Source organism: Microtus pennsylvanicus, chromosome 14, assembly GCF_037038515.1.
Source record: "Microtus pennsylvanicus isolate mMicPen1 chromosome 14, mMicPen1.hap1, whole genome shotgun sequence".
Lineage (NCBI taxonomy): Eukaryota > Metazoa > Chordata > Mammalia > Rodentia > Cricetidae > Microtus > Microtus pennsylvanicus.
This window is the reverse complement of record NC_134592.1, coordinates 5,498,533-5,520,394: the sequence shown is the minus strand read 5'-3', so window position 1 is coordinate 5,520,394 and position 21,862 is coordinate 5,498,533. Positions and strand designations below refer to the sequence as shown.

General features: G+C 52.3%; 1 protein-coding gene across 4 annotated transcripts in view; it reads right to left on the bottom strand.

The window, feature by feature from the left end:
• Nucleotides 1-14,162: 14,162 nt before the first annotated feature.
• The window catches only part of Brf1 (BRF1 general transcription factor IIIB subunit), a 57,288-nt gene continuing 49,588 nt past the window's right edge, over nucleotides 14,163-21,862 (bottom strand). The window contains exons 12-14 of one of the 4 annotated variants that reach the window (XM_075947461.1): nucleotides 20,046-20,097; nucleotides 19,387-19,558; nucleotides 14,163-18,832 (exon numbers count right to left, since the gene is read on the bottom strand). In XM_075947461.1, coding sequence (XP_075803576.1) covers nucleotides 18,795-18,832; nucleotides 19,387-19,558; nucleotides 20,046-20,097 — 262 coding nt within the window. In that variant the 3' untranslated portion in view covers nucleotides 14,163-18,794. The remainder of the gene's footprint in view (nucleotides 18,833-19,386; nucleotides 19,559-20,045; nucleotides 20,098-21,862) is intronic. The other 3 variants (XM_075947462.1, XM_075947459.1, XM_075947458.1) reach the window with 3 other exon arrangements.

Genomic DNA, 21,862 nt, shown 5'->3' with positions numbered 1-21,862 from the left:
CCGTGACCCCGTCGGTTTGAGAGAAAGTGAAACTTGTCTCTGACGGTTGCTCTTCACAGATGCCATTCTGATCCTTACCACACTGCACACATTCTCCCAGCCAGCCAGGGCTTCAGACCTACTCCATCGCAATGTCAATCTAGACGGAGCCAAAGTCCCAGGCCCCTCCAGACTCAAGGGGAGGGGAATTCACATTATGGAATACATGGTTCACAGGAGCCATTCTTGAAGACTAGCCAACACACACACACACACACACACACACACACACACACACCTACCTCTCCTAAAGAAAGCACTGTCCTTTCCAGCATTAGCCTGTCCACAAAGCGCCCTGGAGCGCTGAGTGACCACCAACCAGGAGTCCCTCTAGAAGCCGGCCCCAGCCAAAGGTGTCTTCCTGCTTCAGAGGCCTCCTTGCAGATGGTCCTCCCTAGAGTGTGTGAGGATCAGTCACAGACTCACCGGTGTCACCAGCAGTTCAGGCAAAGGTGGAAGTTAGAGGACCTAGTGTCACTGGCTGGGGGCACCCACCCTGGCCACCTGGGCCTGCCCTGCAACTCCACAGAGCCTTCTGTCACTCCTGGTGGGGAAATCACTTTCTCCTGTTAGCATAGACTGAGGTGGCTAGGGTTTCTGAGATCCCTGGGTCACAGCAAATGGTTACCTATGTGGAGGAGCAAGAAACACATCTGTCCACGGGATTTTGGCTAGGGTCAAGAGTGGTGCTGATAGATGAGTGGTCATAGTCATCCATGCAGGAGCCTGGATAAAGAGGGGTTTGTCAAGAGAGGGAACATGAGAAGACACCATGCCACCTGTGTCCCAAGACAAGAGAAGCCACCTCTGAGTCTGGCAAGCCTCTTCCAAGAGTTCCAAAGCTCCCATTGAGCGCATGCCCAGACAGTGCAGATAGCACAAGACACAAGATCATGAGCCAGTGTCATGTCCTTACATCTGCTGGCTTTCCGCAAGACAGACTTCTACAAGGTCATCTCGGGATGCCCCTGGCCAAGGTTCAGGTGTCTCCAGGCTTGTGCCTTCAGGTCCCAAAAAGGCCCACACTGTGGTATGTAGTATGTGTCCTCCCTTCCATTTCTGCCCCTGGTCTCTGCACTCTAACCCTTGTGTTCCCAGCTTCTCAGGACAATACAGTCACATCTGGGGCCCCTGGTAACTGAGGCCACTCTCACCTCAGGGTCTTGAAGCAGCCACAAATACAAAGTTCTCTTTGCCACTTTAAGCCCCAATGTGAACACAAAGCGGGCACACAGTAGGACATGTCCTGTGCCCAGGGAGCTGTAGGACACAGATGGTCTGCCCACTGCTGGCTTGAGGATGGGAGCTGCTCTTGGACAGTTTCCATCACCTGGATATGTTTAGGTAGGTGCTGGCTTCTACCAGGGTTCTGTGTTTTTCTAATGGGGTGACAGGCAGCCTATAGCTCTGGAGACGTGCGAATCCCATACAGTGTGAGGATTCTAAGAGACAGAGTGGCTGGAAGGACTATGTCAAGGCTTGGAGACCAGGTAACTCTGGAACACAAAGGCCTTTTATTTCCAGTAACCTGACAGAGCTGAGGCCCTGCCCCTATCTTTCTGTGTCAGCTGTGGCAGAGCAGACAGATCTGGGAGAAATATTCACCCTCAGCTCTCTCATGCCACCCCCATTCCAAGCAGAAGTCACACCTAGCACCCCTTGTTGGGGTGTCTGTAGTCGGGTACAAAACCCTAGCTGGGATTAGCTTCTTCCAGCACTAGGGTTGTTTGCCGTCTGATGATCTCCAGGGGCTATTTCCAGCCACCTGTAGGCCGCTGAGGCCTTTGTGGGACTCACTTCTGCCTGCTTCCCTTGTGCTGAACAAGAGCCTGCGTGCTGTGTTGGCCAGACCTTCCAAGTGCCTGTGTATTTGCTTGGGGCGGCTAGGCTAGAGTTGCCAAGGAGCTGGGGATATAGGCCAAAGTCAAAGTGACTTCTAGGATAGAGAGAGACAAAGCAGTGTTGGCCCCGGTGGGTGGGGCTAAGGCTAGTGAAGTTCTCTACATGTCTGTCTTTTTCTGCATTTGGTTTTTTTCCAAATCAGACTCCACCCCACCTGCACTTCTCAGTGATTTTGAGGGTCTTGCTGTGTAGCCCAACCCCACATCACCTGACTGCGGCCTCTCAAGTGTTGGGATTACTGCTGTGAGTCACCACACTGGACTCGGAGCAGAGAAAGTTGTTCACTGTTCGATGCTGCAAGCCTGATGACCTGAGCTAAATCTCCGAACCCACGTCACAGTAGGCAAGAACTGACTCTCAATAGTTGTCGTCTATGTGATGACACCAGCACCCCTGCGGCCAACATCATACACGCTGTGCGTATGAATATACATGCCGCTCATAGTTGTCGGGCATCTTCCTCTCCCTCTGTCTACCTCCCCAAGGGCTGAGATTACAGACATGCACCCTGGTCTTTTTTGGGTGCTGGGATCTGAATGCAGGTCCTCACGCTTGTGTAGCAAGTGCTTTGCCCACGGAACCTTCTCTTTAGCCCCTCAGAATAGATTTCCAGAGGAACAGGTTCCACACTAGCAGCTGTGACCTCAGCCATCCCGAGCACATCTTGGGCATGCGTGTATATTCTCTGCCAGGCTCTGTGGAGAGTTGTGGCAGGCTTCTGTGCAGTTAAAAGGAGAGGGCACAGAGTCAGGATATTGCCCAGGTTTTCTGGCCCAAGCAGCTGGAAGGAGGCCAGACGAGCAAAAGCAGGTTGTGGCGTTTTGCTGTGGGGTGGAGATTGGGTTTGGGCCTCTCTGTGAGGCATCTCAGGGGACATGGGTGTCTACAGCAAAAGAATGGAGTTGGAGCCTTGCCAGGTACCAAACACAAAATTAATTCAAATGGATCAGAGGCTTGGATATAAGAACCAAAGTTTAAAACTCCAAGGGGGAAAAAAGGGGGCAGAGACTCGTGACGTTCAGCTTGTTAGTGACAGCCAAAGGGAAGCAGTCAGATGGACTTCATGAAAATGCGAGGTCTTGTCGGGCCAGTGGTGGCGCACAGCTTTAATCCCAGCACTTGTGAGGCAGAGGCAAGTGAATCTCTGAGTTCAAGGCCAGCCTGAACTGAACTGCAGAGCGAGTTCCAGGTTAGCCAGGGCTACACAGAGAAAACTTGTCCAAAAAGAAGAAGGAAGAAGGAAGGAAGGAGGAAGAGGAAGAGGAGGAGGAGGAGGAGGAGGAGGAGGAGGAGGAGGAGAAGGAGAAGAAGAAGAAGAAGAAGAAGAAGAAGAAGAAGAAGAAGAAGAAGAAGAAGAAGAAGAAGAAGAAGAAGAAGAAGAAGAAGAAGAAGAAGAAGCAGCAGCCTAGCACTGTGGAGCTAGGCGGTGGTGGCACACGCCTTTAATTCCAGCACTTGGGAGGCAGAGGCAGGTGGATCTCTGTGAGTTCAAGGGCCAGCCTGGTCTACAGAGCTAGTTCCAGGGCAGACTCCAAAGCCTGTCTCGAAAAACCAAAAAAAAAAAAATGAATATGATGTGGATAGATGAATGAATATACAGATGTATACTCTGCCATGCTATGGATTGTTGCTAAGCCATAAGAGGAAACTGTGGCACATGCTACAAATGATGAGCCTAAAGTAAACCAGTCAGAAGAACCATGTGCTTCCACTCGTGAGGTTCTGGAGTGGTCAGACTCACAGATGCAGGAGATAGAATGGGTGCCTGGGAGGAGTTGGGGAGTTGCATAGTGGGGACAAGATTTTACTTTGGGATGATGGCAATGTTCTGGAATGAGCATAATGACAGCGAGCTTAATGCCACTGGACTATACACTTAATACAATTGCTACAATGGCCAGCCATGGTGGCACTAACCTTTAATCCCAGCACTTGGGAGACAGAAGCAGCAGATCTCCGTGAGTTCAGGCCAGCCTGGTCTACAAAGGGAGTTTCAAGACTGCCAGTGATACACAGAGAAACCCTGTCTTGAAAACAAACAACAAAGTGGTTACAATGGAGCCTGTAACCCCAGCACTGAAGGGGTGGAGGAGGCAGGAGTTCAAAGCCCCCATCTGCCACAAGACACTGTCTTAAAACAAGAACTAAAAAGAAATGATTACAACAGTAAATGTTGGGTGTACTTTAAGAAAAAAACCTCTCAAAGTTAGCCTTGAACTTTCACCAATCCTCCTGCCTCAGACTTCCAAATTCAAGTGCTGGGATAATAGGTATACACCACACAGACCTCATCACCAGTGGGGAAGCAACTGAAGGAGGCCTCAGCTGTGCTCTTTACTATACACAGAGAACACTCCTTTGACTTTGCTGGGCATGTGTTACCTCTTCAACTAAGAATCATTTAAAATGGTTAAGATGGTAAATGTATTTTATGTATTTTACTCCCATTGCAACATTGAGGATGTGAGATGTGTGTGGCAGGGTGGGTTCTGTGTCAGAGGTGAGTGGGGGAACTGTTCAGAGAGATGTAGGGAGAGGTGGCCAGAAAGGGGCATGAACAACATATCTCACGGCCTTTGTTCGTGGCCCCTCTAGAGGTACGGTGAGGCTGCTAAGGCCTCCCCATCAAATCCGTGGGACTTCATGGCTGCCCCCATTCTCCTAATCTGTGCCAGGAGGCTCTCTTTGGGCAGGTATAGCTCTGAGTCACTCCTCAGGGCCACCTCTCATGTTGGATCTTTCCCTAGATGTCTAATCTTCTAATGCATGCTGCTGCCCCAGGATCCCTTTCAGGCCCCTCCAGGCCCCAGGACATGCTCCTGCTTTCTTCACTAGGACTGGGCTCTGTCCAGTGACCGCCTGTTCCTGTGAGTTGATCTCCCCACATGCCACTGTAGACTGGGTCTCCAGGAGACAGCTGTGGTGTAGATGGGGAACCAGGAGCCTCAGGCCTCCCTGCATGCTGTCAGGCTGTGGACAGTTCTCACCTGCCCTCATTGGCTCTGTTGCTCTGTCCGAGGAAATGTGGTGACACCGAGTGGTCTAAGAGTATGTGTGCCCATATACAGGCCTGCACAAGTTAGGTCAAGCCTGTGAGTCTGTGTATGGTGCTGAAAATGAGCAGAGCTGTTGTGCTACTGACATCTTTGACCTGCAACCAAGGCCGTCCCGGCTCCCCCTAGCCAGCGTCGGAGAGTCCGCAGATGGGCAAGGATAGTGTGAATACTGCAGACAACTGGCCAGGATCTGGGCTGCAAGTGAAGCTTGGGGCATAAAACTCAAAAAGATTGCTCCCTCACCCTGCTGGGCTGCCCAGACACTCCAGAGCATGTCCAGCCAGAGAAGAGGTGTGGGGGCAAGGGACCAGCCCATTTGCCTCACTTGCTACTTCTATACTGCACTGTCCTAAGGGTGTTGACAGGGGGCGCCAGCATCCCCAACTTCCTATGAAGGGCCTTGTGTCTTAGGCCCTCTGTCAGGAAGTGCAGTCCTCAGTCGCAGGTGAGCATCTGAGGACCAGGTGACACTACCCTACCCTGCCCCTCTCCACCTTTGTGCTCAACCCCGACCCCCAGCCATTACAGGGCCACCTCTTGCCACAGGGCATATACTGACTCAGAACCAAAGTAATCAGAGGGCTGGGGTCCGCAAGACTTGCTGGAGTGGGCAGCTGCTGGACGAGCTACATGGTATGGGGGACAGCGGTCAGCCCTTGCTTCCCCTTCACTCCTGACCTCCACTCCCATGTGTAAGAAGCAAAATGCCTGGCTGATCTAGCCCCCACCCCCCTAGAGTACCCCTCTTGTGGACGTGCTCCTGTCACCTCAGACTAGTGGCTGGACCAGGGCCCCACATTCTTAACCTCCAGGCGCCCCTGGGTCTCAAAGGGAAGCAGTTCAGCCCAGGGCCCTAGCCTCCTGGTTTCTGCAGGAGCCCACCCGGAAAGCCCTGGTCGCGAACAATGCCTGCGTGTGACGGGCTTTCCCTCTGTGAGAGAAAATAGTTCCATAGAATGGCAGTTTCCTGCATTTGTGCCTGGGTCTTAAGGGGTGACTCATGCTTAGACCTCCCAGAAAAAGATGGCCCCAGAGCCCCTCCTCACCCCCAGCCCTCTTTCCCTGCAGCCCCTGCCCTCTTGGGCTTTGGGTCCCATCTCAGCACCACCATCACCTGGGCTAACAGAGGACATGGGAGCTTCCTACTGGAAGCCTAGATTCAAGTGCCAAGCGCTGCATGGAACCAGTAGGGAGATGCAGATAGATTACCAGGGACCAGAGAAGAGAGGCCAGTGGCTCCTGGTCGTGATAAGGCCACTGTTCTTTGGATGGGGCCCTGTGATGAGGACTAGCCACTGTCTGCGTGAGAGAGAATAAGGAGGGTCATAGGGGTGTGGACATCCCTCGACATGGGAAGGGTGAACAGTGGCAGCCAGGTAGGATCCCATGAAGGGTCAAATCACTATGAGTGGCATGTAGCCCTGGGAGACCTAGGTATAGTGAGTACAGCCTCGGGAAAGCTGGGGCCATGAAGTGGAGTCTTTTCAGACCGGAACTGTGAAGACGGAGCATGTCAGGGTACCTGGTTCTTCCAGCCTACAGCTGACACTGGGCAGCACACCTTACATCCCGACATACCAATGTGCTCCAGGAGACCACTGTCCTGGTTCAGTCTTCAGTCCACCAGGCTGCCTTTCCAGGTCTGTTTCTAATGTAGTGTAGTCTGCAGGAGGGTAAGGGACCCATGCTGCTCACTTCTAGCCTATTGTCCCTGTCGGGCCAGTTCTACCTGACCACCTATCTCTTAGGGCCTCTGGAACCTCACATAGCCCTTCCTTTCTTCCTTTTTTTAAAAATTTATTTATTATGTATACAGTGTTCTGCCGGAACACATACCTGCACACTGGAAGAGGGCACCAGATTTTTTTTATTATTATTATAGATGGTTGTGAACCACCATGCTGGGAATTGAACTCAGGACCTCTGGAAGAGCAGTCAGTGCTCAACCCCTGAGTCATCTCTCCAGCCCAGTCCTCCCTTTCTTCCCAATTCTCAGAAATGATGCTTCCAGCCTCTTCTGGGCTGACTGTGGTCCCCTGTCATGCTACTGCCACTCCCATTTCCAAGGGCTTGCCCTACCCTTTCCTAAATGCACATCTTGACTTAACTTGAAGGAACACAGAAGGTTCGAGCTCAGGCCTAACTGCTTTCCTCTCCCAGACCTTGTGACCTCTGGCTGCTCACGGGCTTCCATCCCTAGAGGACCCCTGCCTCTGAGAGCGCCTGCTGCTTTCGAAGGGCCACTAGGCTCTGTCATGTGGGATGCTGTCCGCCCATGCCTTCTTTCGTCAGCACAAACTTCACATCATAGCTAGAGAAGACTCAACAGACAAGACATGCCCAAGAGGCAAGGAGCTGGTTGGATGCCCATCAACACACCTCGAACATTCTTGGCCCCACTCTGCACTGAGGAGAGTGCAGGGAATCTGTTCTCGACCCAGGGCAGCCTGATAGCCCCAGCCACTTAGTTTGTGATGTCCTAGCATCCAGGACAGGTTCAGGTACTCTGGGCAGCTCTGCCCACTTGCCTAAGCCTTTTATTGCCAACTCCTTGTAGTATCAGCATCTATAGTATCAGCATGAGACCCCGGTTTTTGACCGGGGAGGGCAAGAACTGTTTTGCTCTATATTAGGTGGTCCTGGGTAGCTGGGTAAGCACCGCGGTGGACCGGTGGACTGTGGACCAGAGAGGGTGGATTCCCACAATGCTCAGGTGAGCAACAAGAGGACTCACACAGTCCATGGCACAGTTGAGTCCCAATGATTATTCTTGAGGGGAGGCAATGGGAACGGAGTTTACACGTCCAGACATGAGTTTCATCCAAAATGGCGGTTCTTCTCTGAGCCGGTGACCCTGTGGCCGGCATCAGGAGGAGGCACAGACCTGGAAAGGGCACCGCAGTCTGGGGACCTTCCTCGGCCCCTCCCCCAGCTCTATAGGATCTGATCTCACAAACCCAGCCCCCACAACCGCTTCTCCAGGAGACATTCCGGCTCTCTCATCTACCCAACAGGCCTCGAACGGAGACGAGCCCCCGAGACAGGACCCCAGGCCAGGCTGGCCTCCGAATCTTGGTTTCCTGCCACCCGCACCCTGCTCGGTCCTGCAGGAAGTGGCCGCCTCCTGAACAAAGGGGCCGGCGGACAATGGCCATTGAATTGGGCTGGGGAGCTCGTGCGGAGACAGACCGCCAGCTGCCTGCGCTGATAAGACCCTGCACGCCGGGCCCAGTAGGACGCGGAGCGGCGCGCGCGTTCGTCCTCTCCGTGCACCTCCACCGTAACCCAGAGAAGCCGAGCGCGGCGAGAAGCCCAAGGCTCGCGGAGGCCTGCGCGTGGGTGGCTGGCTGGGGACCAATGGGAGTCGGCGAGCCCCGCTTTCAGACCAATCTCGGGAGCGCGCGGCGCAACAGAGCCAGGCACAGCTCACAGCTCCGAACCGCCCCTTCTGGCTCCGCCCCTACGGCAGCTCCGCGCTACTCCTCCGGTGCTGCCTAAGACCGCTTAGCAGCGGTCCTGTGTGGCTCTTGAGAGCTGGTGGGACGTTTTGATTTTTTTTCCTCCCAAAGCCTCTGAAGTGGGGCTGGAGAGATGGCTCAGAGGTTAAGAGCACTGATTGTTCTTCCAGAGGTCCTGAGTTCAATTCCCAGCAACCACATGGTGGCTCACCCAAAGCCTCAAAAGTAATCCGTGTTGGTGCTGGGAAACGTCCTCGCAGGGCTACGCTTCCCTCACATTATTTTGGGTGGCATGGGTGCCTGCGTGGCAGGCATGTAAGTATCGTCTAACCAGGCTGGCTGTGCATGCTGCAGCGACTCCACTGATATGCGCACAGCAGGGGTACATCTATCTGCTCCAGACAGACACCCCCTTTGTCTTGCCCTTTACCCTCAATGTGAAGATACGGACATATCATAAGCCAGGCCAGATTCCTCCTACTGGTGACATTGAGGATTATCCAACAGATAGACGTTGTGCACCCTCTGGGACCATATCTGGAAAACTCCTTGGGTCTCCAGCTCCGGAGGCCTGGATAGTTCACACTAGAGCCAATTCCAGAGAGGAGGAAAGTTGAGACTGCCTTTTTCCAAGTCCCTAAGTCCCCACCCTAACCTGGGGCGGCTCTGCGGGAGCCCACAGAGCTGTGATTAGTTTAAGTATGAGGCAGGCATCTGTTGTAGCTGTCAGAATGACAGAGCCATGGGGGAAAGACAGGAACTGGCAGGAGCAGGGGCAAAGTCTGTAAGTCTGTGGAAAGTGAGACAGACCTCTCTGTTCCTGGTCAGAGTGAGATGGCCCATGTCATTTCCAGTCTTGGCAGACCCTGGGCAGATGGCGCAGGGAAGGGTCTGCTTCCCTTGGCACTGTACTGCTCACAGCACTTCCTGCTTCGGCTCCATGACCAAGCGGCCCCTCCCCCAACAGGTTCAGGCCTACTGGTAGGTTTTCCCCCTACCCCAACCCTAAACTGGGGAGGGCAGAATGCAGCGGGTGGAGACAGAGGGACCCGCAAAGACTGCTGAAGCCCTCAGCTCTGGTCAAAGAGAGTAAGGAAGGCTTTTTACAGAAGAGATGCAGCAGCAGCAGCAATGTAGACTAGGGTCAGGGAAGAGCCAGGCGTTGGGGAAATGGGGAAAGGGTGGCACACGGGAGTGGCACAAGGCTGTCAGAGTGCCAGTGGGCTTGATGAGACGCCCTTAGCCCATCTGCACTACTTCTTGCACTGTTTGAGACCATTTTGTTGGCAGCCCTGGCGAGGCCAGCCCTGTGAGGGAGCATGCCCATGTATGTGGTGACCACTTGCTAGGGCCCCAGGAGTTGGGTGCAAGTGACTAAGACTGTAGTGCCTGGAAGACAGTCAGGTGTGTGGCCCTGCTGACGCCAGGGTCAGGCTAAGCAGTCCCTCTGTGGCTCTGATGGTGGACAGGTTGAGTGGCCGTCACCATAGCATGGCAGAGTGCTGCACTCATTGGGAGGCACTGGGACACCAACACAGGCTTTTGGGGGAGGCTCTCAGTAAGCATCATCTGGAGTCACATCAAAGACTCAGTGAGTGTGTCTTTCCGGGAGTGCCCCATCTCCTGGGTGCCTGTGCACTCCTGATGTAGCCTGCTTAGGCTGATACACCTGTTCCAGTCTTCTTTGCATCTTGGCCTAGCATTGCTCACCTTCAGCACGCTTCCCCCGCCTCAAAGGCCCTTCTCCAAGCAGTTGCGTGAGATACTGTGTACCTGCAAGGTCATTTCTTGCTACGCTGTCCAAAGGTGCAGTTAGACAAGCCATGGGACAAATGTGTCTTGTTTTGTGAGCCATCCAGGCCAGGCTGTGGACACCTGGGCCTGCAAAGGCAGATGCCTGCAGGTCTCCTGGCCCTACCACTCAGTCTTCAGGAAGTGGGAAGCCCTTGGCTTCCAACCCTGCCCTTTATCAGCCTTCATGGCTTCCTGCTGTAAAAGTGGCCTGCTCCCCCACCTTGGCGCCAGGACGTCGGGTCAGTGGTGACTCACCCAGCGCCCAGCATGAGGACGCCTTGGCCCTATGTCCTTCTGCCTACCTTCACAGCACTTGTGCCTAGCCATTAGGTCTCAAAACAAGCTGGCTTCTTCTCCAAGAGCCTCACAACAGGGCACACCTCTGCTTCTGGGCCATGAGCTTGCCTCTGCTGAGTTGCTCCACTCTGCAAAAAGTGACACCCCAATCTCTGTGCACCTCTTATACACAGATACAGCATACCCATGCCGTTCCTTGTCATGGGTCCTGCCTACACCTCCCCACACCCTATGTCTTCATCACTCTTACCCTTACATGCTCTCTGTTGCCACCCAGGCCCCAAGTATGTGGAGACCTGCCTCTTCCAGATACTCAAGACTGTGCCCTGTTTGGGCATGGCTCTGGGAAGATGTGCCAGTGCAACTCGTATACATTTCCCACTCTAGGGCCTCAGGAAGGCTCTCCAAGTCCCTTTCCACCCTGAGTGCCTGCATTTCATGGGCTTGTCTCTGAGCATTAGTGGACTGCTAGCAGAACCCTGAGGTATGTTACCCTCCTTCCACCCCCGCTGGGAAAAACTGACCCTCCACCTTCACCACAGTGCACCCTTTACTAGTACATTCCAAGATCTGCTGTGTGTAAAGATGGGAGCTGGAGTCGAGGACACCAGAGTGCCCTTGGCCCTTACATACAGAAGGCTGGTGAAAAAGGGGGGAAGGAAAGGCTGTCTGGGTGGGCTCTTGCTTACAGGGAAACACTGCTCTCTCCTTTGCCTGTGAGATCTGTAATCCAGCCCTCAGGGCTTTCTGTCTCTGCCTGCTGATCCTGAGTGGAGGTGTGATGGTTAGTTAATGTGACACAAATCATTTGACTTCACTGAGGAACTGCTGTCACAGGTTTGGCCTGTGAGCATGTCTGTTAGGGCATTTTCTTGATTGATGTTTGATGTGGAAAGGCCCAACCTACTGTGGGCCGTGGCATCTCTGGGAAAATGGTACTGGGTTGTCTAAGCAAGCAAGCTGAACAAACTTTGGAGAGCAAAATGGTAAGCAGTGTTCCCTCATGACTTCCTTCAGTGATGAACTGTGATCAGGACATGTAAGCCACATGAACCCTTTCCCTCTTTCTAAGGTGGGTTTGCTCAGCATTTTAAAATGACAGCAACAGACCGGAGAGATGGCTCAGCAGTTCTTGCTCTTACAGAGGACTTGGTTCGCTCTTGGGCACCCATGTGGTTCACAGCAATCTGAACTCGTGTTCAGTTATCTGATACCCTTTCCTGACCTCAGCAGGCACCAAGCATACATATACCAGGCAAAACACTCTCACATAAAATAAATCTAATGAAAAAATTTTAAAACTCACAGCAAGAGGAAGCAAACTAGGACAGGAGTGTAACCCCACGTTCCTCCAGCCTGGACAGCCTGTGTGCAGCCCGAGCTTGCGACAATACCCGCGTTCCTCCAGCCTGGACAGCCTGTGTGCAGCCCGAGCCTGCGACAATACCCGCGTTCCTCCAGCCTGGACAGCCTGTGTGCAGCCCGAGCCTGCAACAATGCCCCCAATCCAACTTCTCAATCGGAGTCACTGCCAATGGGCCGGGAAATCTTGTTCTTGAGCAGCAGTTTGTCTGGGGGCCCACCTGCCAGGGATGTCCCCCAGAAGCCCTCCACAGGCTGCTGAGCCTGACTCCACCTCATCATCCTAGATTCTTCTGTCCAGAGACCTCTACCAGAACCCATTTCCCCGCACATCCCCGTGAGCCTTCTGTCGGAGTAGTCCCTGTCTTCTTCCACCTCATATCCTGTGCTCCTCCAGCCCTCCAGGTCCATTCCGTTCCCACCAGCCACAGCCGTTTTTGGAATAGAGGAAGACCAGCATGCTATTCTACTCAGGTCCTGCCTAGGTGTCCAGCATGGCTTCACTGCTCCTCTGCTGGCCTCTGCAAAGTCTCATCCTATAGCCTATGTTGGCCCTGAACTTAAATTGATCCTATCTCAGCTTCTAGCACTTTGCCACCCCTCGGGTGTCAATGGACAGATACAATTGTGTGCTAATCTCTCCCACAAACAGCCTGAAGGAGAGGCCTGACTGTTCCCTGCTGTGCCACTGGCTTTACTCGAGGCACTGCCAGAGTTTGCTCAGTGAATAACTCACAAATGACTGAGAAATATTTTGAGCCTTTTTGTGTTTGTGTGGTTGGAGTGACTATTCTGGTCAAAGTCCTGTGGGAGATGAAGTTCCTGGGGCCTCGGGGTGTGGCCTCTTGGCTGAGGGACACTGTCACTCAAGTGAGAGTGTGTGTTGCTGACACAGGGGACACCTGATGAACCTGCTTTCCATTACTTTTTTTGTTGTTTTTTGAGACAGGGTTTCTCTGTGTAGCCCTGGCCGTGCTGGAGCTCACTCTGTAGACCAGGCTGGCCTCAAACTCACAGAGATCTGCCTGCTGGGGTTAAAGTTGTGCGCCACCATCGCCTGGCCTGTTGCTCATTTTTACTTCCAGTTGGAGTACACTGTCTCCTATGGAGTGAACCTGTCTGCAGGTAATGAGAGCAGTGGTGCCTGGATCCCCAGGAATTAGAGGTAGCTCAAAGCAGTGGAAATCACCAGTCCTCTCGGGCTCAGCAAATGCTCCTTTGTTGAGTGCTTAAAGGTGATGAACGTCACCTCAGCAAGCCTATGCCACTTCTGAACACAGGCACTCAAGACAGCATGCAGATTCTGTTTAACCACCATCCACTGTGTCATCAGGCAGGCCATAATCTCCCAGGCTCTGCTGAGCAGGTGTCTGGCTGATTGCTATTCACGACCTTCATATTGGGGAAAAGAGTTACACCATATGGCACAGTGGACACTGCCTCCAGCTCACCAGGCTGACTAGACCTACTCTCTATAGACTTCCCCAACCTTTGCCCAAGCTGGGACCTCCTGGGCCTCGAGACCTCTGTCTGAGCAGCAGGGCTGGCCTGGGAGCTCAGCTTTGCTGCCCAGGTGCCAGTAACACCCTCTCCACTGGGCTGCTTTCATTGGGCTGGGATGCAAGGTGCATTATGCATTAAAACCCTTTGTAGATGTTTTGGGAGCACATCCATGCTCCTCCTCATTCAGGGTCAGCTGGGATGGCAGGAACCAAGAGTTTGGCAGAATGAGGTTCAGGACAGGCTAGACCCAAGGTCAGGTTGAGGGGTGAAAGTGAGTGATGGTTGAAATGGGTTGGGTCCCACCAGCTTGGGGCGACTGCTCTCATGGGTCTTAGCCAGGTCCATTGTTTGGGTACAATAGCTCTCCCGATTTAGGTTCCTCTCCCAACAGGAAAACCATCAAGTCTGCCCATTACTACTGCCCACAGCCCCTTGAAGTTCTGGGTAGACCTCAGGCGCCAAGTACAGCTTGGAACCTGACTTTACCCCTTTTCAGCCTGTTACAGCCCAAGCACCCTAGGGACCAGCCATCTCTCCAGGCATGTAGCTCAGAGTATAAACACAGGTTCTGATCACCAAGGAAACAGTGGCCCACCTAATAGAGCTCAGTAACATGCAGAGGCTGAGAGACTCCCCCACCCCCCACTGCCTAAGAGTTCTTCCTGAAACCCCTTTTGGGCTGGAGACCCTTACCTGCATAGTTTACTCAGACTAGGACAGCACCTCCCCCATCCCAACCACTTTACCTAAAGCTGAGTTGATACCCCAGGGTCCCCCAAAAGGTCAAGGCACTTTTGCAGAGTGACTGAGTCCTGTGAATGGGACAGATGAGGGCAAGAGGGTGCTGGCTGTACAATCAGTACCTTAAGTCTAAGGAGGCCTTGGAGGTGTGCTGCTTCAGGAGCTGTGTGCCAGCCCACATCCCTGCCAGTCCCCTAAGCTCAGGTTCTGAGGCACCACTATTTGTTGGATTGCAGAGTAGGGGGTGGGTTCAATGAGAGGGTCAGTCAACTGTTTCACCCAAGCAGTGAAAAAACCCAGGTCAGCTTTGATGGCTAAAAGTTATATCCAGCAAAGTCCTTCAAGAAACAGTGCTGCAAGCAGCCACCAGAGGGGGCAGCTCAAGCCAATCAGTATGCTTGTGGACAAGTACAGTACTTCAATTGACCAGCAAACAGATATGTACCTTCAGGTCCTGGATCTCTGAGGCTCAGTCTACTAAGTGTCTGGCTTCTCCTCCACTTACTGTGCCCCCTACTTCTGCCCAGCTGGCCTGACATGTGCTTCTACCTCACTTGTCTTGCTGTTTCCCCACCCCCATCTGGGGTTTACTGGGTCAGGGCAGTGTAAGCGAAGGGCTTGGGGACTGTGTGTTCTGGTCTGTGGCTCCACAAAGCAATGGTACTGAATAACTCCACCTAGCTCAAGACCACCAGAGGCGGCTAGGTAACTACCATCTCAAGGAAGTACACACTCTCATGAGTGATCAAACTCATGCTTGCCTATCTCCAGGGCAAAGCACACAACCTTATAGTTCATGTGGGGAGCCCAGTCCTGACAGGGATAAGTAAACTTACAGCACCTCAAGAAGGAGGCTACCTCCTCCAAAGTGCTCCCAAGGCTTTCTTGGAGTAAGCCTGTTGTCCTTGGCTAGGCCCCTGTACTCTTGGAGGCTGCAGAAGGTGCAGAGAGGACAGGAAGGGAGCTTCAGAAGGTAATGATAGGGACACTCTCAACAGACATCACCATTGCCATATACAACACCAACCTGTATTGCGTACATCACCACCCTGGGTACAGCCATCAGGGGACCTCTTACTCTTGGGGTATGGAGAAACTTGGTCCCTCCACCTCAGCAGAGTAACAGAAATGGGTTGGACTAGGGGGAAGTCAAGCAGGTGTTTTGCTCCAATGATCAGAGCTTCCTCTGTGGCTAGAAGGGGCCCAAAATTTCAGTCACTATCACAGGCTTGCCTGAAAAGTGTTACATCCAAGGCTTCAGAGACTATATATGCTTCAAGGAGGGGCAAATGAAGTCAGATACCCCTGTCTACACTGACTTAGGATATTCAATTCCAGTTAGGGTGTGCCCAGAGCTTGCAAGGGTTGCGGAGGGGTTGTGGGCCTGCAGGGCTGGTGGCCTCCATCATGCTCTGGTTCCAGTAAGCCAGTGATCTCTTTTCTAAATCAAGGCCTTCCCTAGACTGGAAGAACTCTCAAGAAACCACCCTGCTGGGCGGTGTTGGCTCACGCCTTTACTCCCAGCACTCAGGAGGCAGAGGCAGGCAGATTTCTGAGTCTGAGGCTAGCCTGGTCTACAGAGCGAGTTCCAGGACAGCACTGCCTCAAAATAAAAAAAAACAAAAACAAAAAAAACCCCACCAACAACAAAAATTCCACAAAAACAAATAGCAACAACAACAAAAAACCCAAACCCAGAACCATACTACCAACAAAAAGAAGCCACCCTTGACCCAGTTCCAGTTACTGTCTATAACACCATGGGTCAGTGCTTCTAACTCAGCCTAAATTGCTGAGCAGAGATCAATTAGAACCTGAGTTATCCACCATGCAGGCAGCAGCCTGTAGAGGGTACAAAGCCAGTCTCAGGCCCCCTTTTTTCACTTAGTCCCTATCCTATGCCTCTAAGAAGGGAGGACAAGGAGGAATGCTGGGTCTAACAGGTGCTCCTAAGATGCATGCACCCCACTCCTGCATTAGCAACACCCATAAGGCCCTGCTTCTTTGGCCTCTGGGGTTTCCTGTAGGGTCCCTATCATCTAGCCAAGCATCTGGTGATAGCTACTTTAAGCACAGAGGCAAAAATCAGAGGGTGGCAAATATCCATTTAGCTGAGCCCATGGCCAAATTATGTGTGGGAGAGGAATGGACTCCTACTGTGGCTGGAGCAAGGGCAAGGTGCGCATGTCCCCTGGGTCCTGGGACAGGTGCCAAGATTATGACCAAGGGAGGTGACATGGTCAGAGCTCACTCTCCACCTTCCACAGGGCTTATTTCACTCCTGCTCCAGTAGGTATACAGTTGGGAAAAGCAGCTGGATAGGAAACTGGGGTCCAGGGTAGGCTGCACAAGCTCCTCCTGGGCCCAATAGCTCTGGATGGAAGAACTCCAAGTGGGAGCGCCACCCTGCCCTCCACTGCTGACTTCTCTCACTCTGTGGCCCCACTCCTACAAGCAGTCCCATGACCTCTAAAGACAAGCACACATTCTGCTAAGCTCAGATGTGCTCGGTTATCAGGCATCTTGCTAAGTGATACTGTCTTGCGCTGGTGATCACCAGCTTGCAAAGGACGGTGGTAACCACCAAGTACGAGGTTCCTCAGTTCAGGCTGCCTCCCCTACACTCCCCCCCCCCTGCTGGCAGAAAGGCAATAGGAGAGGATAAAAGAGGCAGATAAAGTAGGACTTCCTGTCTAATCAGCACTCAAATGTGTAGACCAGACAGGATCCCAGTCTAGAATGCAGTCTAGAATCCAATGGACTCCCTCTTCTAAGGTTCAATGTGGTGAGGCCTGGTTCTGTCCCAGAAGACTACCTAAGGCACTGCTCTGCACTCTGGGAAGACCGAGGCAAAGGGATAATGTGGTAATCTCAAGTCAGAAAAGAGCAGAGAAATGGACAAGTGTATGCAGAACAGGGTCATACAGACCCAATGCCTCCTTGAGCCTTATACTACTGCTGGTGGCAGCTCACACAAGGCCCTGGCCGCAGCCCAGAGGTACCCTTGCCCACTTCACGGATGCCCCCCACTGGGACTTACTCCTCAGTACCTGGGTCTCAACCATTTCAGGACCTCCCACTATGTTACTCACCCATCTTCTAGAGACAGTTTTCACTGTCCCCCTCCCTCTGTCCTGACTTTCTTCAACCCTCTCCTTAGTAGTGTGGGACTCAATTACTCCAAACTGGCTCTTGGCCATTGTTCAGCCTTGACAACACCCTTCTTGCTGTCTCACAAGAAAAAAGGCACAGCTGGGGAGAGGCCTCAGCTCCTGTTCCAGGGTACTTGTTTCTATTCCTGAAGTTCTTCTTCCTTTTTTTTTTTTTAGGATTTATTATGTATACAACATTCTGCCTCCAAGTATGCCTGCACACCAGAAGAGGGTCTCATTATAGATGGCTGTGAGCCACCATGTGGTTGCTGGAATTGAACTCAGGACCTCTGGAAGAGCAGCCAGTGCTCTTAACCTCCGAGCTACTCTCCAGCCCTATTCCTGCAGTCCTTACCAGCCACCCCTCATCCCTGTACTCTCTCCATGCCATAGATAAATCCTGTCACATGTAAGTATACAATCACCCTAAAAATACTCTGGACCAGTGTCATGGCTCCCTCCCATGGTTCGGACCTCACTCTTGTGAAGTTGGCCCCCACCCTAGGAAGGATCCTTGATTCCATAATTCCATACTCCAAAATCCAAAAGTATTTTGCGATCTTCTCCACTCCATATCTGTCCCACCCATCTACTTTCATCAGAAGCACCCCCACACCTCATCATCTCAACCTGGTCCCCACCTCTTGATTTGAAACAGAGACCAGTACTCCGCCCAGGGACTCACATCCAGGGCTGCATCTAGGAAAGGGAGACCCGAGTTAAGTGCACTGAGGATATAGTCCTGAGCTTTCTTGTGAGGAAACAGCTTGCGGGCCTTCTTGACAGAACTCCACATAGGTTGTGCTGGACATTAGCAAATGCATATGGTCTCCAGGTTTCCGCTTTCTGAGTGCTGCTGATGAACTTGATGAGTCCTATGCGAAAGGCTGAGGCCTGTAATGCTCCTGGTGGCTCCAGACAGTGAACAGACTTCAGAGATGGCAGAGCTCATGTCCGCCTCCACAGGAAGCTGCGGCTGTAGTAAAAGGCAGAGGCTCCAGACTATGGCTGCTAACCATACAGCAGTAACTGCCACACATCTTCTGCCCAACACCTATCCGTCCAGGGTGTGAAGGGCGGGCAGAACACTGGCAGCAAGCTAAGACCAAGGTTCTACTTCCTAAGTAAAGCCCCTTTATGTTTTGATCTCCTTATGACAGGAACACACAGAGCCTGCCTGAGGATTTCTGGAGAATCACTGACTAGTAGGGTAAAAGCATGACCAGGCTGTTCTCTGACCATGTTTCATTACACATAAACACACAGCTGGTTTCCCTTGTTGGAAAATATTCCTTACATTGCTCAAAACATGATTCCCAACAGTATGATGGGGCCCCCAATGTGGCCATGGAAAGAGAGCTTCAAATCAAGTGGGGCAGTGCTTGACTGGTTGAGTCCAGAAATCATGCCTGTGAGCCGTGCCCCAGGGCCCATCTGACCCCCACAGATACACTTGGAGTCCAGCACCAGGATGCTGCCTTGAGTTCTACTTAGTAGCCATCATCCTCGTCACCATCACAGCCGTAATCTGTAAAACACAGAGGACAGCTGTCAAAGTCCAGGCAGTCCTCTGTTGACGTGGACACCCACCTTCACGTTCCCAGCTCCCAGCCCCAACTCCATTGCCTTATCTCACAGGTCCCACCACCTGAAGGCCCACCATTTCAATATACTCCCAGAAATCTTTGGGGCTGGTAGACTGGTATGTGCCCTGTGTGGGGGCTTTGGCTCCTTCCTGGGCACTGTAAACAGTATGGCCAACCCAGACATTTCTCTACTGGTAGAACAGTCCCCACTTCTGACTTCTAACACACCCAGAATCCTCATCTTCACAGTAGATGCTTAACCTTCCCTGTGGAGCTGGCCTTCCAGCCTTTGTCTAGCTCCTTCTAGCATACTCAAAAGTCTCAGATCAATATGGACAATTCTAAGTGTCCTAGTTCCCTTCTTTGAGAGAGGACTTTAGTTTGTAGCCATAGGCTCATATTTGGAAATAACTTGGGTGAATGGCTATATCTTTATTTCTCTGGATGCCCCCTCAAAGTTCTTGTAGTGTGCCCATAGCCGTGTGGCCCTACCCACCATTGCCACCCATCATCTGCAGAGCACTGACGCAAGGCTCTCCATCCTCTTCTTCAGCATCCTCCTCATCTGCATCCTCGTCAGGATGGTAGGACACAGGGCCACTCTCCACCAAGACAGCTGATGGCTTGATTGGTTCAGTTCCCAGGGCAGGGGAACTTAAAAGCAAGGCCTGGAAAGAGAAGGCCTGTCTCTGGGACAGAAGCAGAGTATGTGCTGCCCTCCTGACTGTAAGGGACCCTCAGGCTTTCTCTTCAGAGCTCCTGCCCCACATCTGAGCTGGCCAGAGGATCAGTCTGCCCCCTAGTACCCACTAGTTCCTTCTGGCTTCCTGGGGCTATGAAGTTCCAGCCCTCCTTTCCCCAAAAGCTGTTATCAACTGAGGAAAGGAGGGCCCTGTGGCATGCAATCTAGCCTCTGCCCACATTAGTCCACAGTGGCAGTTAGCTTACCCTCAATCCCAGAGCAGCAGGCACAGAGCTTGCCTGTACCGTTGCCTGCTCACTTCGTGAGCTTTAGGATTCTCATACCCTGAGCTTTAGGATTCTCTGCTGGAGCCAGGCCAGCACTGGTGCAGAAACCAATTGGGCCTCGCCCTGCCAAGTCTGATAGCAACTTGAGTTCCCGAGGCCCTGTCCCAGCTGTGCAGGACAACATACCTCTCCCACAGCTGCCTTCTTAGCTGGCTGTGTAGACACCAGAGGCCTCAACCTGAAAGTATAAAAGCAGTTTCAGTTCAGGTAGATGTGGGAGAGAGAGAGGGTGAATGCGTGTGTGTGTCTGTGTGTGTACCACGCAGAGACTGAGGCCCTGTCCAGGAGGGCTCATAGTCTATAGCCTCAGTTCATACCTGCCTGCTGACCATCACTGACTAGCAGGACTGAGGCCCTTGACCAGGCAAATGCATGGTCTCATGGCAGGTCCAGCTGCACTCTGGAGCCCAGCCTTGTTACTCCACAGGTATACCTTTCCAGAGACACACAACTTTCACTACCTTTGCTACTATCGCACTGGTCTTACCCGAGTCTCTCTTCCTATCCTTAGGCTTCCTTCTGACCTTAGGTCTCACCTGTTCCTCAGTTTTACTACCAGGAACACCACTGTTACTGTGTTTGACCTGCTGTCTTGCATTAATCAATGCCTGCCATCACTCTGTCATTGATGGGAGATATATAAACACAATATAAAAAAGCAAGTTCCAGCTGGATGGTAGCAGGGCATGCCTTTAATACCAGCACTCGGAGTTTGAGGCCAGCCTGGTCTACAGAGTGAATTCTAGGACAGCCAGGGCTACACAGAGAAACCCTGACACCCCCAGAATTGGAAGACTCACCAGGTGCCTCCCTTTTTGGCTATGTAGTAGGCACCCCAAGGTCAAGGCACTGGACTATCTTTCTACCCCTTTGGACAGATATGTGAGGCCAGGAGCAGTGACTATGTGCAAGAGTCCATTACACCTTTCCTGGTCAATCTGTACCCAGGGAAAATGAGGAAGAGGGATAGACAGTTATGAAGAAGAGAAAGAGGTGGACAAACCTACACCTGCCCCCACCTGCCTCACAGAACCACCACTTCACTTTTACCAGCAGTACCTCCATCTTGGGCCTGCCTTCAATGTCCCTAGGACTTCCAAACACAAAGGTACCTTAGACATCACGTCCACAAGGAACAGAAAGGGGGGAGGGGCCTGGAGAGATGACTCAGAGGTTAAGAGCATAGGCTGCTCTTCCAGAGGTCCTGAGTTCAATTCCCAACAACCACATGGTAGCTCACAACCATCTGTAATGAGATCTGGTGCCCTCTTCTGGCCTGCAGAAAGAACACTGTATACATAATAAATAAATCTAAAAAAAAAAAAGAAAGAAAGAAAGAAAGAAAAGAAACAAAGGAAAATGGGTCACCCATTCCAGAGGAAGACAGGCACAGTGCCATCTAGGTCAGTGTAAATGGGCTCTGGGCAAGGGAGGCTCAAGACTCCTTTCTTCCAGGGCGCAACTATGTAAATAGGTAAATCATAAGCTGGGTGGTGGTGGCGCATGCCTTTAATCCCAGCACTCGGGAGACAGAGGCAGGTGGATCTCTGTGAGTTTGAGACCAGCCTGGTCTAAAGAGTGAGTTCCAGGATAGGCTCCAAAGCTACAGAGAAATCCTGTCTCAAAAACAAAAACAAACAAACAAAAAAAACGGCCTTGAATCATGCTCTGTGCTGGGCCCTTTGAGGCCCAGTCCTGCCCAGCTATGACTGGATATTCTGATAACACTGAAAAGAAAATCTCGTAGTAGGCAGATGGCAGAGAATACCTTAGCCAGAGAGCTGAAGCCTTCTTACAGGAGTTAGTGGCCTTTTAAAGCCCCATGTACACTCAAAGCAGCCGGCCAAGCCTTAGAGGGGCCTGTGACTGCCTAGAGAATAAGTGCAGCACGCCTTACACAGATCAAAGCTTCAGATCCTGTAACAATCCCTTATCAGCCACAG